Source organism: Ammospiza caudacuta, chromosome 23 (genome assembly GCF_027887145.1).
Source record: "Ammospiza caudacuta isolate bAmmCau1 chromosome 23, bAmmCau1.pri, whole genome shotgun sequence".
In the NCBI taxonomy this organism is placed as follows: domain Eukaryota; kingdom Metazoa; phylum Chordata; class Aves; order Passeriformes; family Passerellidae; genus Ammospiza; species Ammospiza caudacuta.
In genome coordinates, this window is record NC_080615.1 from 7,719,299 (window position 1) to 7,734,847 (window position 15,549).

The window sequence follows — 15,549 nt, forward strand, 5'->3', positions numbered from 1 at the left end:
TTTAGGGATATTCCAGTTCCCCGAACATCACACCTTCCACCAGGATGCTCCAGCCTGTCCTTAGGCGCTTCCAGGGATGGGGCAGCCACAGCTCCTCTGGGCAGCTCTCCAGGGCCTGCCCGCCCTCACAGCGGAGGATTCCTGCCCAGATCCCACACGGCTGCCTCTGGCGTTCGCACCCTCCCCGCGGAGCTCCGCGATCGCTCCGGGCCGTGCCGGTGCCCCGGAGGCGGAAGCGGCGGCGGAAGCTCGGGCGCGGTTCCGGGTCCGGGCGCAGTGCCCTTGGAGCGGACATGGCGCTGGCGCTGCTGCGGCCGCGGCCCCGCGGGGCCGCCCTGGGTCAGTGAGGCCGAGGGAGCGGGGCGGGGAGCGGGACACGGAGGGTGCGGGATCCCTGAGGGAGCGGGGCTCCGGCGGGTGCGGGATCCCTGAGGGAGCGGGGCTCCGGAGGGTGCGGGATCCCTGAGGGAGCGGGGCTCCGGCGGGTGCGGGATCCCTGAGGGAGCGGGGCTCCGGCGGGTGCGGGATCCCTGAGGGAGCGGGGCTCCGGCGGGTGCGGGATCCCTGAGGGAGCGGGGCTCCGGCGGGTGCGGGATCCCTGAGGGAGCGGGGCTCCGGCGGGTGCGGGATCCCTGAGGGAGCGGGGCTCCGGCGGGTGCGGGATCCCTGAGGGAGCGGGGCTCCGGAGGGTGCGGGTTCCTGGCGGCTCCGGGTCCCCGGAGGGTGCTTGGTTCTCACGCCGCGCCCCCGTTGTCCCCGCAGCTCTGCTGGGCTCGGCCCTGCTCCGCCGCCCCGCCGCGCTCGGTGCCGCCGCCGCCCGCTGCGCTCCGGCCCGCGAGAGCCACGGCCCGCCCCGCCAGGGACACGGTACGGGCCTGTCTGTGTGTCTGTCTGTCTGTCTGTCCATCCTTGCTGGTGTGCGGGGGTCTCGTTTTCCCGGGATCGGGACCCCTGCTGAACACGAGCACCCGGGTCTAGCTCACGGCATCCTGCCAATGGCAGACTTGGGGTTAGGTGATCCTTCAGGTCTATTCCAGCTTCTCAGTATTCTGTGATTCTGTCAAGAATGGGCTGTAAAGGACCAGATTTTGGCTCCTTTGGGTCCTTCAAGGCACCAGCAGTGGTGCAGGAACAGAGGTGACCGAGGTAGTACCTGATGGCCATACAGAGACTTAAAAACAAGATGAGCTTTAAGGTCCCTCCCATCCCTAACCAGGCTGAGTCTATAATTTTTTTGGGCCACTCTAGGAGATTTTAAGTGGCAGCTGTAACAAAGAACAAGAGATATTTACATATGGTGCAGTGGTTTTCTTGGTGTCCTGTTGGGTGATGTACAGTTGTAGGTGTTACCAGCAAAGGAAAAAATAATCCTAAATGCCCGTTGGTTTAAGGGAAAAGCTGTGAAATGCTGAGTGTTGTTAGGTAGGGCAGTAACCGCGCAGAGATGTTATTTGTGATAAATAATGGTGCAGGTGTGGTGCCTCAGGCTGTGAGAGTGTGTGTACCCTCCCCTTCAGCAGCTCTGTTACCAGTTAATAGCACTTCAGTGTGCACTTTGCCCAAGTCCAAACTTCAGATCCTTTGCTTTCCTTATGTTGTCGCTATCTAAATTTCTTTTCTCCGTGCCAAAGCGAAGGAAACCATTTGCATTTTGGTTTAGGTGATGATATCTGTGTGTTAGTTGAGCACTTTGGTTGCATTGATAATTTCACAGAGTCAGTTCTTGATGGTCTCAGCCTGGGCTGATGCTCCCGTTGTGTTGCCAAGCATTGCTCAAGCAGAGTTTTGGTTTGCAAACTCCCCAGATGTGACAGCCATCCAAGCCAGCCATGCAAGGGCTGCAGAGCCCTTGGCAGAGGGGCTTTTCCCTGAGGATGTCTCTCCCTGCAGGCGGTTCCAAGGCTGCATCTCTGCACTGGACAGGGGAGCGAGCTGTCAGTGTGCTGCTGCTGGGGCTGCTCCCCGCAGCCTACCTGTGCCCTGGACCGGCTGTGGACTATTCCCTGGCTGCTGCCCTCACCCTGCACGGCCACTGGTAAGCACAGCAGGGCTCAGCTCACAGCCAAGGAGCTTTGGTGCCTCCAAACCTCATCCTGGGCTAGTGTAAAACAAGGAAACAGTCCTTGGTTTCCGCCTTCGGTGGCAGGAGTGGTTGTACTTTGGTCTTCCTTTCTCTCACTGTCCTCTCAGTCAGAAAAAGAATCCATAAAATCTTAACCTTAAGAGCATTTCCTTGCCCCTGGAGGTGCAGAATCCTGGATGTTTTTAGCCCATGCAAGAACCAGTGTTGTGTGAACAGAAAGAGGACAGATCTGTATAAAAATAATACAAAAATATTCTGCCTCTAAAACTCCGTGCAGTGGCTTTGTACATCTCAGTGGTGGTGAGATGGTCATCTCATCCATCTCAGTGGTTCTGCATAATAAAGAGCTCACAGCAAATATTCCACTAAGGAGACCTGGATGATTGTTTCCTTTATTCCTGGATGGATGTTTGCTCAGTGTAGTTCTGCTGTGATCCTTGATGAGAGCAGGGACAGGGCTAGTTAGGAGTGGATCCAGCTGCATGGCTGGCCAGGCTGGCAGCACCCACCTTCCTCAGGTGATCCTGCTTTGGGAGTTCCTTGCCACAAGGACAAAGCAGATTTTTGTGGTACTTTGGGGGTGCCAGGTTTTCTTAAAGCTCAGTTTTGTCCTGAGGAATTTGTGCCAGGGATTCTTACACTGTCCTTGCTCTGACTGGGAGGTTTTTCCCAAAAGAAGCATCTCGTGTCTCATGTTGCTGGATAGTTCAAATCTGGACAGCAGTTCACTTCCAGATGTAGAAAAAACTAAAAATATACTAATTTCTTTGGTTGCCACTCTTCTAATCTAAATGAGTACCCAGGAGTGTTCTGTGTCTTTGTGACAATGGCTGGTCCCAGATATTTCCTTGCTTTTCCTCTTTTCCAGTCCTTGGAAGTCAGATAAGAAGGCAGATCCAAGGATTCTGTTTGGAGAGCTGTGGTCAGCACTTGTTTTCCTCAGGAAAACTCTGAGCCAATCTGTGTATTTTCAAGGAATCTGGAATGTTTTGGTTTCTTTTTGAAATAGATTTTTCCTCTTTCTGTGTGGGAACTGCAGGAAAGGCTGATGGCAGCAGGGGGAGAAAAGCCCAGTTGGCAGAACGGGGCACACCAAGAGGATGGATTTCAGTGAGTGACCTTTGCTGATTTGAGCTTTTCTCTCTCGTTTAGGGGTCTGGGCCAGGTAATTACTGATTATGTGCACGGAGATGTCCCCATTAAAGTGGCCAACACAGGGCTGTACGTCCTGTCTGCCCTGACCTTCGCTGGCCTCTGCCACTTCAACTACCACGACGTGGGCATCTGCAAGGCTGTGGCCATGCTCTGGAGCCTCTGAGGAGCCCCAGCCCCGACACACACGATTGTCCTCTGCTGCCTCTGCTTCATCAGCTTGTGAGCAACATCCTGCGCCACACAGGAGCAGCCAAGGGTCCCCAGTGAGCCTGCAGGGGGCTCACAGCTAGTTTAGGATATATAGAGAAAAAAACAGGTTTCAATTCGGATTTAACTGGAAGATGTCCAGTGAGATGAGTGGATTCAAGCTGCACTGTAAATTGGGATGGATGAGTGAATTACATCAGTGGCAGGTTTGCATAGCTAAAGGGAGCTCTCCTTGTAATAGCAGTTTTAATGAGTATTTTTCTAACTGTTGGTTGGTTTCCTGTTCTGTAAAACAAGCTTGCCTTGTGGAAAACTGAACTGTTTCTTCTGACATCAGTGTGTAAGGCAGACCCTGTAACTCTTTGGACCCTGGGAGCTGATGTAGAAAAGGGAATTCTTTTTTTCAGATTCCACGCAATAAAGAATTTACAGAAATTTTGTGTGTGCTTCCGAACCATTTTTACTGCTTTGGGTTGCTTAAAATGTTTTCTCTGCTGATAGGTCTACTCTGCCTTACTTCATAAAATGAAGAATATTTGAGGTGACTTAGACTTGACTTAACACAAGGATAATTAATGTCCCTTAGAAAACACAGCAAGAATAAAAATACTTCTGCAGATTGACTTTAGGAACATTTGACTTTCAAGTTTTTTATGTTCATCTACAACACTTCTTTGAGGTTTATTTTCTAAATGCTCTGGTCTGTGTTGTCCTGTGTGACAGAAAAGACAATGAAGAGGAGGCTGAGGGAATGTTCTGTTCTTTAAGGGATGTTTTCTTTAAGAATGTTCTGTTCTTTTTAGGGGGGAACTGAGATTGTGGTTTTTAACTTTTGCTTCATCCTGTCTGACTTTCACATTGCCAAGGAGCGGAGAACTCTTTCCACACTCTCATGGTACTTTTATGGCACTATTAATAGTGAGAGGAAGAGAATTTGTGTTACCATCAGTGACTCTGCAATGAACAGAACAACCAAGTCACTGTTCGGATCCTACAAGACTTTGAGGGTTTTTTTCTTTTTAATGTGGAGTGGAAATTTTATTTATTAGCAAAAGCAGGTAGCTGGCCAATTTTTTGATGGTGTTGTGGCCAGGATGGAGCTGAGGGCTGGTTTAAATGCCAGCGTGTGTTACTTCAGTGCCAGGAGGAGGAGCAGGCAGATGGTGAGTCATGGGGAAGTCCCTCTGGGCAAGCTGAGGGTCTCTCATGGAAAGTGTCTGAGATTTCCTCACACAGGATGCAGCTGGATGTGGTGTTTAAGCTGCTTGGGTGAGAAATTCTTTATCTGAGAGGTTTGGCAATGTAGAAGTCCAAACCTAATGCAAAAGCTCTTGGGTTGATGTTAAAGATTTTAAGGATTTAGGCATTAAAGATTTTAGGGATCAAATTCTACAGGACTATATTGACATTATGGATATTCTTGTTTCTTCAGTGTGTATTTCTCTTCTGTCTGACTGGAAAACATGTTTGGCCTTTTGCCAAAAACTTGCATTTATTTTTTAATGAGTACTGACAGTAGTTAAAACATAAAACTGACTTGTTTAGGATAAAGAAAGACAAAAGTTTATTTTATGTAAAAAAAGAAACTGTATTTTAGAACTGTTGAAGTGTTCCATCATAGGTTGTGATTTTCATTTTGACTGAACTTACATAAACTTATCTTCATGGTTTCATCTACTTCATCTTCTGACAGTTTCTTAAGGATTAATTTTCTCAAGTAGCCTTCTTCCTCAAAGGCCAAGAACATTCCCTGCTCCATGGAGTATTCAAACTTAAATGCTTGGGAGCAGCAAGATGTAAATGTCTTTTTGAAAAAGATGAAGTTGCTTTCACCAGCAATTTCTTTGGGAACTTCTCCTTCCTGAGGAAGGAAAAATGGAGCAGGTTAATCCCAGCAGGAGCCCTGAGCAGTTTTATTGCAGCTCTGAGTTGTTAATTCTGCCTGTTGGGTTTGTACAGATGAGGAGAGGGGAGCAGATCCTTACCTTGAACCTGACGATCATTTTCCCACATTCCCTCTCACAGCACATGTAGTAACTCTTGTTTTCCACTTGGACAGTGAAGGCCACGGGCAGCCCAGCTAAGGGTGTGGTGGTTTTGTAGCAGTGGATGCTGAAAAGCATCCCCTTGCCTGGAAAGAGATGGGTTATTGCTGATAACCTGCGCCAAGGGAGCTGCAACAGCTGCAGCCAGGGATGCTTTGCCATTCCCCTGGCAGCTCTGGCTGGCTCACCAGGGTGTTCTTCCTGACAGAAGAGCCAGGACCTGAATTTTTTATGACTTCTGGTTGTGCTTTACGCAATCAGGCAATAACCAGGGTGCACCAAGGTCACCAGGCAGGGTCAGACCCTTCTATGTGCATGCAGGAACTGAGACTGGCATGTGGAACTGGCTGGCTGTAAATCAGAGCATGGCTGGATACACGGGATCCAGAAATAAATATGGGCAATAAATAGAGTTGTAAATAAATTGCTGAAGCACCCCAAGAAGTCAAAACTGTAAGTTTATAGCTAGTATTATTAGAAGAAAGTAAGACCTTTCAGTGCCAATAAATTGTTTGAATTTTAAAGTGATTTTTCGTAATCCTGCATAAAAAAGGGGGAAATTAAGAATTTTGTGATCAGAGCCAAGCAAAAATTTTAACAGCCCTTTTTCTGCATGTGACATCCTGCAGGCTTTGGTTTAACCCAGAAACCTTATCCATCACCAATGCCCAAGACACAAAATTTCACTCTCAGCTTAGTTTTCTTCTTGCAAATGAAGCTTTAAGTCGTTACACTCAGTCCCATCGCTGAGTGGATGATCACAAAGAACAAAACCACCTCCAGGATACAGCAGCAGAGCCGTGGGGATGGTTTGTGCTTGTTTGGAAATTACCAGATTGCATCTCCTGGTCTGTCACATCCTCAAAGGCTGCCACGTTCAGGTCGGGGCGCACCACCAGCAGCTGGCTGTTCACGTTCCTCAGCACTCGGTGCAGGGTCTTTTCCTTGCACAGGGCATCACACTCCAGCTCTGCAGGAAGAATCAACCAAAATTCTGCACATTTTAGCTGTTGTCTCCTCACATCCTGACAGTTAATCCTGGCATTGTGGATGTCACGTGAAAGGAGTTCTGAGAATGACATCAAACTCATCATCTTTTACACCTCTGCTTGAAGCAGATTTCCAGAGTCCGAAATTTAGTTATATAAGCAGAATCTGAAATTTAGTTAGATAAGCAGAAATTTATTTACAACAGAAATTTATTTATATAAAATTATTTATAGATATTTTATTTCTAAGAAAAGCTGCTGTCTTTGTTAATGAGAATTCAGAAGCATCAATTCTCTTTTGCCCAGCAATTAAAGTGCATTGAAAGGTGCTGTCAGGGAAGCCACCACCTTAAGAGGAATTAAAGCAACATCAGCATCACAAGTAATGAGCTGTAGCTCTGTGTTTTTTGCAGCCACTCTCAGTGTGAAACTTGTCCTCTCTGGATTGGCAGGTATGAAATGAGTAACAAAGCCATAAAAGATGAGTTCTCAGCTTACCATCGTCGTCTTGGTTCCAAGTGAGCAGTGAAAAAAAGGAAAAGAAAACAACATTAAGCTCTGCCCCCGCACAAGAAGTCACTTTGTGCCCAGACAGCCACCTACACCTTCCCACAGCCCAGTGCCACCAAGGCTGAGCTGCTCACTACAGACAGGTTTTATCTGTCAGCAAAACAAATGACAGCCCAGTCATTTGAGAACTGAGTCACCACCAAACCAGAGGTATGCAAAATGCTTTTTTAGGGTTATTTAGAGGTGAGGAGGTCACTCTGAGCCTAAAACTGAGGAATAACTGCATGCAAATTTTTGGTTTTATCGGTGCCTTCAAGTGAGCGAAAGGACAAGAAGAACTCATTGCAAATTGCTTTTAAAGAATAAACTGTTTCCTAACTGACTTTTTTCCTCAAGATCGGGAATTACTCACTCACTCCAGGTCCACACCCCAGTATTCCAACGCTTCTGAGCGTCCTTTCCCAGAGCTTTTTGTAAACAAGTATTGCCCTGACTCAGCCACTTGGCTAGCAACACTTAAAACTGAAGCTTATGTGGGAAATTAGGTGAAATCAGACTGACAAAGGAATTGTGTTAAATCAGTATTCAAACAGAAAAGGTCATTAAATGCTCTAATTACCTTCAAAATAGAGGCAGAAATTTTTTCCAAGTTCTACTGCATACACCAGAATCTCTTCAGCACTCATCTTCACCCTGCCCACAGTACAGGGAGAGGAATCAGAGTTAGCCTCAATGCTTCTTACCCCATAAAGGGATAAAAGCTAGGTCTGCACACACTGATCTTACCAGTTTTCCCCTAGAAAAGCATCAGCTTCCAAAATACCCCAAAGTTAGAACCCATTTCTGACTGCCCCTAGGAAGGTCATCCCTTGCACTAAAGATAATAAATGTCTTAAAACCAGGAGAACAATGAGGAGATCTGGCTCTTGCACGGGGGTTTGATTGTGCAATCAAAACACGCAGCTCACTCCAAAGCTTTTTCACCAGATGAAAATGACCTTTTATACAAAAAGTGAGCAATATAAGTAAACATGCACACCCAGAGGGATTAGGGTGGAAATCACTGTGGTTTCCTTTGTCCCTGTGGCAAAGCACTTTAATTAATGTATTTGAGAGTGATTTCTTTTCTGTTTGTATTTCATATGGTTTTTATGTAGCGGCAGCTGTGCAGAAGAGACAGCAGGCTCCCAGCAGCATCTTTGTTTGCAAACGTGCACATTCACACCTTGGAAAACGAGACACCACAACACCCAACCGCGCATGTCTCGTTCTTAGCACATTAACCTCAAAATCCTCTGTTTTTCTAAAACCCAGGGACAAGCAGAGGCAGAGGACTAGAGGGAAAAGTGGCTTTGGTTTAATGGGTCAAACAAAACGACTGTGCCTCTCCCCTTGATCACAGAATCAAAACCGTTGGAAAAGACCAACGCCAGGATCATAAAACCCAACCCTGAGTAATAAAAGATGGTTCTTTAGACCTTTTACCGAGGACCGTTTTCAGATTACCCTTCTTCGAAAGGAACGGCAGGAGCTCAAAGGAGTTCTTGACTCGGTCGTGGACTGACTCACCCCGGGAAGCCGCAGGGCGGGAGCAGAGGTGGCTCTCGGTGGCCCTTTCTGGCTCTCGGTGGCCCTTTCTGACTCCCGGGGAGCTGCAGCCGGGAGATGGGAGCCGGGAGAAGCACAGGATGCAGGATGGGAGCAGATGTGGCTCTCGGTGATCCTTTCTGGCTCTCAGTGATCCTTTCTGGCTCTCGGTGATCCTTTCTGGCTCTCAGTGATCCTTTCTGGCTCTCAGTGATCCTTTCTGGCTCTTCGGGAAGCGCAGCAGAGCGGTGAGAGCCAGGAGAAGCGCAGGGCGCAAGGGCGGTGGCTCTTGGTGGCCCTTTCTGGCTCTTCGGGAGTCCTTTCGGTCTCCTCTGGAGCTGCAGCCGAGCGATGGGAGCAGGGAGAAGCACAGGATGCAGGATGGGAGCAGATGTGGCTCTCAGTGGTCCTTTGTGACTCTTAGTTATCCTTTCTGGCTTTCGATGGTCCTTTCTGGCTCTCGGTGGCCCCTTCTGGCTCTCGGTGGCCCCTTCTGGCTCTCGGTGGCCCCTTCTGGCTCTCGGTGGCCCTTTCTGGCTCCCGATGATGCTTTCTGGCTCCCGGTGGCCCTTTCTGGCTCCCGGTGGCCCTTTCTGGCTCCCGGTGGCCCTTTCTGGCTCTCTTTCTGGCTCTCGGTGGCCCCTTCTGTCTCCCGGGAGCTGAAGCCGGGCGATGGGAGCCGGGAGGAGCGCAGCTGCCGGGTGAGGATCGGGGCTGTGCCGAGGCCGGCCCGGGTCAGTGCCCGGGGCTGCCCCAGCCGGAGGGAAGCCGGCGCTGCCGCAGCGCTGCCGGGAGGGCTTTTATAGCGGCCGGGGCGGCCGAAATCGGGACGTTTTCCCAAGGTCTGTGCCTACGTCCGCATTTCTCGCACGACATTTCCCCTCTTCGCTGCAGGAGCCAGCGCCTTATGCAAATCTGGGGTTCCGAGGGTGGCTTTGTGCCGCTCGCTCGGTGTCGCGCTGATGTCAGCGGACCCGTCCTGTGGCTCCAGCACTCTGTGTGCCCGGCCGGCTCCCTGTCTGTCGGAAAAGCCGCTTTGGGATGGAATCCCCGCGCTGCTGGTCCTTCACTGCTGGTGGCAGCAGTGCCCAGGAATGCCGGCCTGGGCGGGGAAATCTCCCCGAGTGCAGGAGCGGCTGCATGGGAGGAGTTCGTGGACGGGGAGAACGCCCCGTCCGCATCCCGCTGCCTTCGGGAGGAACGCTGCCACTGCCCTAAAAACCCGGGCAGCCAGCTGGGGAACGAATTATTGCCCAATGTCTTGGTTTAGGGCAAATCTGGGAGAAAACCTCTGAAGGGGTTTTCTCTAGAAAGCAAATTTAACTGGCCTTTCTTCTTTTTGGTTTGGAAAAAAATATTTATTTGGAGAAAAGTGGAAAAAACCTGCTTATTTAACAGGCAAAGCATTCACTAGGACATAATATGAACAATACTAAACAATAAAACTTGCTGCTCCAAAAGAGATGACAAACTCAGGAAGTCTCTCTGTGGGCTGTAGCTTGACTCACTCAGTCTCTTATCAGTCTCTTATCAGTGTCTTATCAGTCTCTTATCAGTCTCTTATCAGTCCCCCGGTGCTGGAAATGCCGCTACCCAGGCCCAGCCTGGTGGGCCACAGGTGCTCTTCTGGGTGTTCAGTCCAGAACAGGTTTAAATAGTTCTAAAGAAAAAGAAAAACCATATTCCATGGAATTCCTCTTCCTCAGCTAGCTAAAAAACTGACTGAAAACAAAGGAGAGCTCTGTCCTGCTGTCTGTCCGTGCTGCAGACAGCACAGTCCAGGAGCCGGAATGTGGAGGAGTGCAAATTCTGAAAAAAAACTCTGCATTTCTTCTCTCCCCCCTTCGCTCTCAGAACCACTCTGAAAGATGCAAAACTTATTTCTGGGCTAAACAGAGAATTGGGGATACGAGCACCATAAAGTCCCCCCAGTTTGTTTCATCTCCGTGCCTGGATTTGCTGTTTCTGTGGCCGGTCACAATTCAGGGCACTCAGCCCTGCAGCTTGGGGGGTAAATTGAAGAGCCCCAGCTTGTGAGGATTATAAAAACACCCCCACAAAATCCCACATCAAACCCAAACCTGAGTTTCCGTGACATTCTCTCAGCTGCTCACATGCCTTTTACTGCTCCTGGAGGCAAAAACAAAAAAACCACCAAAGTTTACAGGGATGCTTTAATATCTGTATGATAAACATGAGGTGGTTTTGAGATTAAAAACTGCCTCTTTTACTAATAACCCTGGATTTTGGCTGGTTTAGCCAAAAACATTTTTCAAAAATTAATGCTGTACTACTAATTCATCATTTAAGTTTAAATATACATTCAGATATTTAAAATTATTTATTTTGCATTAGCTGTTGGCACTGATATTTTTGGCCAACTGATATTCCATACAAAGCTATCAGGAAGAAGGACTTGGTCTTTCATGTCAGCCTTTGAGAGCCTTAAAATTCCATTAGTTCACTGAACACATTGAATAAAAGGCATTTCCTTATCCTTTGTGCACATATTTGCATTTTTCAGGACCAGATCTAACTCATACAATGGCTTTTGTGGTACAATTTAGACTTTTCATTTCTCCTGGAATTTAATATCTCAAATTTTAGAGGAACTGCAACTACTTTTCGAGTAATGGTTTTGATAATTTTGCTCCAGTTTGAAAGGAACTGGAATTCCAGTAAGAGTGAACTCTCTCCTCTTAGATAATTTTCTTTTAAATATTTTAATGTTACTTTTAGTCCTAGTTTTATTTATAGACTATTATATCCATAAGAAAATGGAAATGAAAATTCAGATGTGTAATTTGTTTTACTCCAGGTGGTCTATTAGTAAAAGCTATTACCATGACACAATGAAGTGAACATCTTAAGAATATTTTCCTAACATGTTCTGTCATATCTGTTTATTAATGTTTTGATAGTAATGCTTATAACATAATTATATATGAGATATCTGATAATTAAATGAAGTGGGCTATGGCTGCTTATTAAAAGTTGTTTTTACTTTGAGGAAGTATTTAGTTCTTGTTCCTTCAGGAGTTTGATTTCTCATGCTGATATTTTAATTTCTTCTGTGGATGATGTATGTGAGATTCAGGTCCTTTCCTGTCTTCAAAAGAGAAAATAGAAAAAGGAAGAAAAGAAAAAAAGGAAAAAAGCACAAGTCAGGGGTAAACTTTACATAACCTTACATGCCGTAACTTTAATATATCATAATTAAGCCACATAATATAGCATAACATAATCATAAATTCCTGTCTTGCAATGATTTATTTCATTCCAGTGAACAAAAACTTGGTTCACCTACAGCAGTGAAGCACAGCCTCGGGAAATCTACAATTTTATTCTCTGCTTATTAGAGAGAGAGAGAAAATATGGTCTTGGCAGCCCTGTGTTGTGGTGGTGTTACCCATTTTAGTGTTACTCATTTTAGTGTTTTTATGCGTTTTTAGTTTTTACTCATTTTCGTGCTGTTACTCATTTTAGTGCTGTTACTCATTTTAGCGTTTTTACTCATTTTAGTGCCTGGTCGCTCCAACTGCGCTCATTTCTCGCTCGTTTTTTGAGGCAGATCCATCGCGCGTGAGACGCGTTCCAAGGATTTCGTTTAGAAGGTGAAATTTGACGGGAAATTTGAGGAACTTCTCAAAGTTTTAATTAATCGAAAGGCCCTGGCCGGAGCCGCTCTCTGGGCCCTCAGGGCGCTCCTCCGGCCGCTCCTGCCGCCGCTACCGAGGGTGGCACCGAGGTGCTGCCAGCCCTGAGGGGAGCGAGTGTTCCTTGTGTCCCTTGTGTCCCTTGTGTCCTTTCTTGTCCCTTATTTGTCGTCCCTTGTCCCTTTCCCTTGTCGCCACAGTCGCGGCCCGTCATGGCCATTGCCCGCCTGAAGGGGAAGCGGCGAGGCCGGGGCGTCCTGGGCGCCTCGGTGCCCTCAGGCTCTGGGGGGATCAGAAAGGCTTAAATCCCCTCGGATATCGAATTTAAATCCCATCGGATATCGAATTTAAATCCCCTGGGATATCGAATTTAAATCCCCTCGGATATCGAATTTAGGCCGGCCCGGGACTCCCCGCCATTCCCCCGCCGCCTCCAGCCCTTTGAGGCGCTGCCTCCCCCGTGAGAGGAGCGCCCTTGCAGAGGAACCAGCTGCAGGTTTTACAGGTTTTTATTTAAACATTCTTCCCAGCGTGACCTCTCAGCAAACATCTCGTGCTTTTCGTGAGGCAGCCATGGCGAGCAACTCGCAAAAAGCAGACAAAAATAGAAATAAAAGCAAAAAGATGGAGGTGAGCAGTGCTGTGTGAGGGAGGACCCCCCTTCCCATGTCCTCCTCTGGACTGAAGGAACAGAGATCCACGGCACCTTAGGGAGGTTTAGGGGAGCAGAAATTACTTTTTCTGTGTAGGGAAATCGCAGTTTCTCTGAGGGCTTGAAGCCCAACAAAATCGGGTAAGCACTGGGATATATTTATGTAGAACTTCTTGAGAACGAACTTCTGAAGTGCACCAGCTTTTACTGAGCTACATATACTACATATATCAGTATATAGATATAAATGTGTGTGTATATATAAATAAATGCGTATATATAGAGACATCTCAATCTGGTACTTCCACCCACTCCCCAAGATGCTCACGATACTGTGAACCCACTTTCATTTTCTCCAAAAACATCCTCAAGGTCTTTTTAAACCTTTTCTTTCTCTCAGTTAAACTCCGTGCAAAGCTTGTTTTAAATCCCAGAACTGTGTTTTTCCTAATGTGCTCTGTTGTTAGAATGAAGCTTCAGAAAATCCTCCATTGTCTGACAAAACAGATTTGGCTCCTTCTGAGGACTCGCAGTCCCTTTTCAAGACTGAACCACTGGAAAAGGTTTTAAATGGTGATGTAGTAAATATACTGGAAGTAAGTATGGAATGACCTAATTTCATCTTGAGATTCATCCAAATGTTTAAATAAAATTATCTTTTTCTTTCTTAACAGAGATCAGCAAAGAAATTAATAACTTGCTGTCAAAATATGCTGACACTATAAGGCAAGTTAACTTTGTGAAATTTGCACAGCAATTTTTAAGTTCTCTAGATAAGATGGATGGGTGGCTGCAGTTTAGGAAAATTAACACTGAAAACTGTCAAGCAGATCTTGAAAGAAAAATGGTGGCTTTTATTACAACAGAGGATTAATTTGGTCAGAAACTGTGTATTGATAGACGACCAATTTTTAAGAAAAACATAAAAGTAGTGAGAAAGTTAATGGCATTAGCACTGATTTTAACCACAGATTTCTTCACTTTAGTGCAAGAATAGCATTGGATTCTTCTTATGTCCAGGAACTTGATGAGATCCTAAAAGAAGCCAGGGCCATAGAAAAGCATTTGAAGCAGAAAAGGGAGAAGCTGAAACAGAGATTCGCTGTCATCGCCAATAGTCTGCAAAGCTAAATGGAGTTTGTTATGAAAACGTAGAGCCAAAGTTTTGTTCGTGTATGAAAACAAATCGGGATGAGTGTTGTGATATCTGTTTCTTGTATAAATATTTCTGTCAGTTCAGGAAACTTCCAACAAGTTAAGCAGCTACTTAGTGTTTAAATACATAGTGTAGTGGTAGTTAATAAAACCAATTCTGAATACCTGTTTTAAATCCTGTGACTCAAGGGATTAAGACATTAAGCTATGTTAACCCATTAAACATAGCAAAAAAAGCATTTCTATGAAATACAGAAATTTATGATGTAAGTGGAAAATTACCTCAGATTATTTAATGTTAACCATTTTCTGGTTATGAGTTGTTTTTTTTCCTTTCTACTTAAAAAAAAGGTGGTTTTTTTGCTAAAATCTTAGTAGAATATACTTGCAATGTTATTTCAATTTGGCCTCAGAATGTAAACAGGCTGAAAAGATCAGCTAAGAAATAAGAGCTCTATAAAGAACTTTGAGAAAGTATAAAGTCTTAATTTCAAATGCATTGTAATACTGGTAATAGGTGTTATATTTCAAGGCCATGTAGTTATAAAACATAATCAAAGCCTTGCTGTTGATGTCAATAAGTAAATACATAATGTTAACACGATCTAGAATTACAGTGTTATTTTATTTAGCTTCATGAATGTTGTTTGTTCATATTCAGTCCTTCTGAGAACACTGAGCCCTTTTTATTTCTTGTCATTCTACTCTTGTTAAAAAAAAAAAAAAGATGAAAGATGGAATGTACAAAGGACCACTTGTACTAAGTATGGGGCTCATGTAATAAAGAGAAGTGCTGAACCAAGATATATTTCCATCTCTCCCCCAGTAGTGTGCAGTGATTTCCTCTCTAAATCCTCTCAGACCTAATCCACCCTCCTTTCCCCCTTTCCTGAGCTCCCAGCCAAACGTGCTACGTGTCACAGTGACACGATTTACAGCAAAGAATGAGAGGAACTGGACATGCAGGGTGAGATTTAGATGCCTAAAGATGCAAGATATGTCCTTAGCAGGATTTTCAAAGTGCCTAAGCATGGTGTAAGCGCCTTACCCGCTTAGGAATTTTGGAAAATCCCATAAGGTGCCTATCTGCATCTTTAGCATCTAAAGGCTTTCCAAAGTCTCACCACTGCTCTGCTATCATATTTAGTAGTCTCCTATTTTTTCCCTGATACTCTCAGGCTGCTCTGTTTATACAGAGAAGATTTAGGAAGTGACATTTCTTAAAATATTGTGCTGGGTGTTTCTGAAACCCTGGCTCATCTGCAGTGATGACACAACCCGGAGTTTCCCAATGACGCCTGCCAAGGGCCTGAACACAGACATTTACCCACAGTTATTTATGAATTATAAGGAAAACTTACACAAATCTAATTACTGAGGAGCATCTGCCTGTTACTGCATTTGAGCCGTTTGCTCTTGGGGAAATGGTGCAACCTCTTTAGAGCATCTGGGTTTGGATTATCTCCATTAGTTTATGTGGCCAATATATCCAACTATCATTAAGCGCCAG

The 15,549-nt window shown here is 46.0% G+C and overlaps 3 protein-coding genes across 4 annotated transcripts; 2 read left to right on the forward strand and 1 right to left on the reverse strand.

Annotated features, from left to right (window-relative positions):
* Positions 1-276: 276 nt before the first annotated feature.
* SDHD (succinate dehydrogenase complex subunit D) lies at positions 277-3,880 on the forward strand. Its single transcript, XM_058819094.1, has 4 exons — positions 277-339; positions 763-867; positions 1,891-2,035; positions 3,236-3,880. The coding sequence occupies exons 1-4, from the start codon at positions 294-296 to the stop codon at positions 3,399-3,401; spliced, it is 462 nt and encodes a 153-aa protein (XP_058675077.1). The 5' UTR covers positions 277-293; the 3' UTR covers positions 3,402-3,880.
* A 1,139-nt stretch (positions 3,881-5,019) lies between these two features.
* Positions 5,020-9,371, reverse strand: IL18 (interleukin 18). Of its 2 annotated transcripts, XM_058819078.1 has the most exons (6): positions 8,559-9,371; positions 7,609-7,682; positions 6,978-6,986; positions 6,323-6,460; positions 5,431-5,576; positions 5,020-5,306 (listed from the first exon to the last, which is right to left on the reverse strand). In XM_058819078.1, the coding sequence occupies exons 2-6, from the start codon at positions 7,673-7,675 to the stop codon at positions 5,061-5,063; spliced, it is 606 nt and encodes a 201-aa protein (XP_058675061.1). In that variant the 5' UTR covers positions 7,676-7,682; positions 8,559-9,371; the 3' UTR covers positions 5,020-5,060. The 2 variants fall into 2 exon arrangements, with proteins under 2 accessions (XP_058675061.1, XP_058675060.1); XM_058819077.1 differs by lacking the exons at positions 6,978-6,986; positions 7,609-7,682; positions 8,559-9,371 and having other exon boundaries at positions 6,323-6,653.
* A 3,434-nt stretch (positions 9,372-12,805) lies between these two features.
* TEX12 (testis expressed 12) lies at positions 12,806-14,015 on the forward strand. Its single transcript, XM_058819192.1, has 4 exons — positions 12,806-12,862; positions 13,352-13,457; positions 13,559-13,610; positions 13,871-14,015. Exons 1-4 carry the CDS (start codon positions 12,806-12,808, stop codon positions 14,013-14,015), a joined length of 360 nt encoding a protein of 119 aa, XP_058675175.1.
* Positions 14,016-15,549: the final 1,534 nt, after the last annotated feature.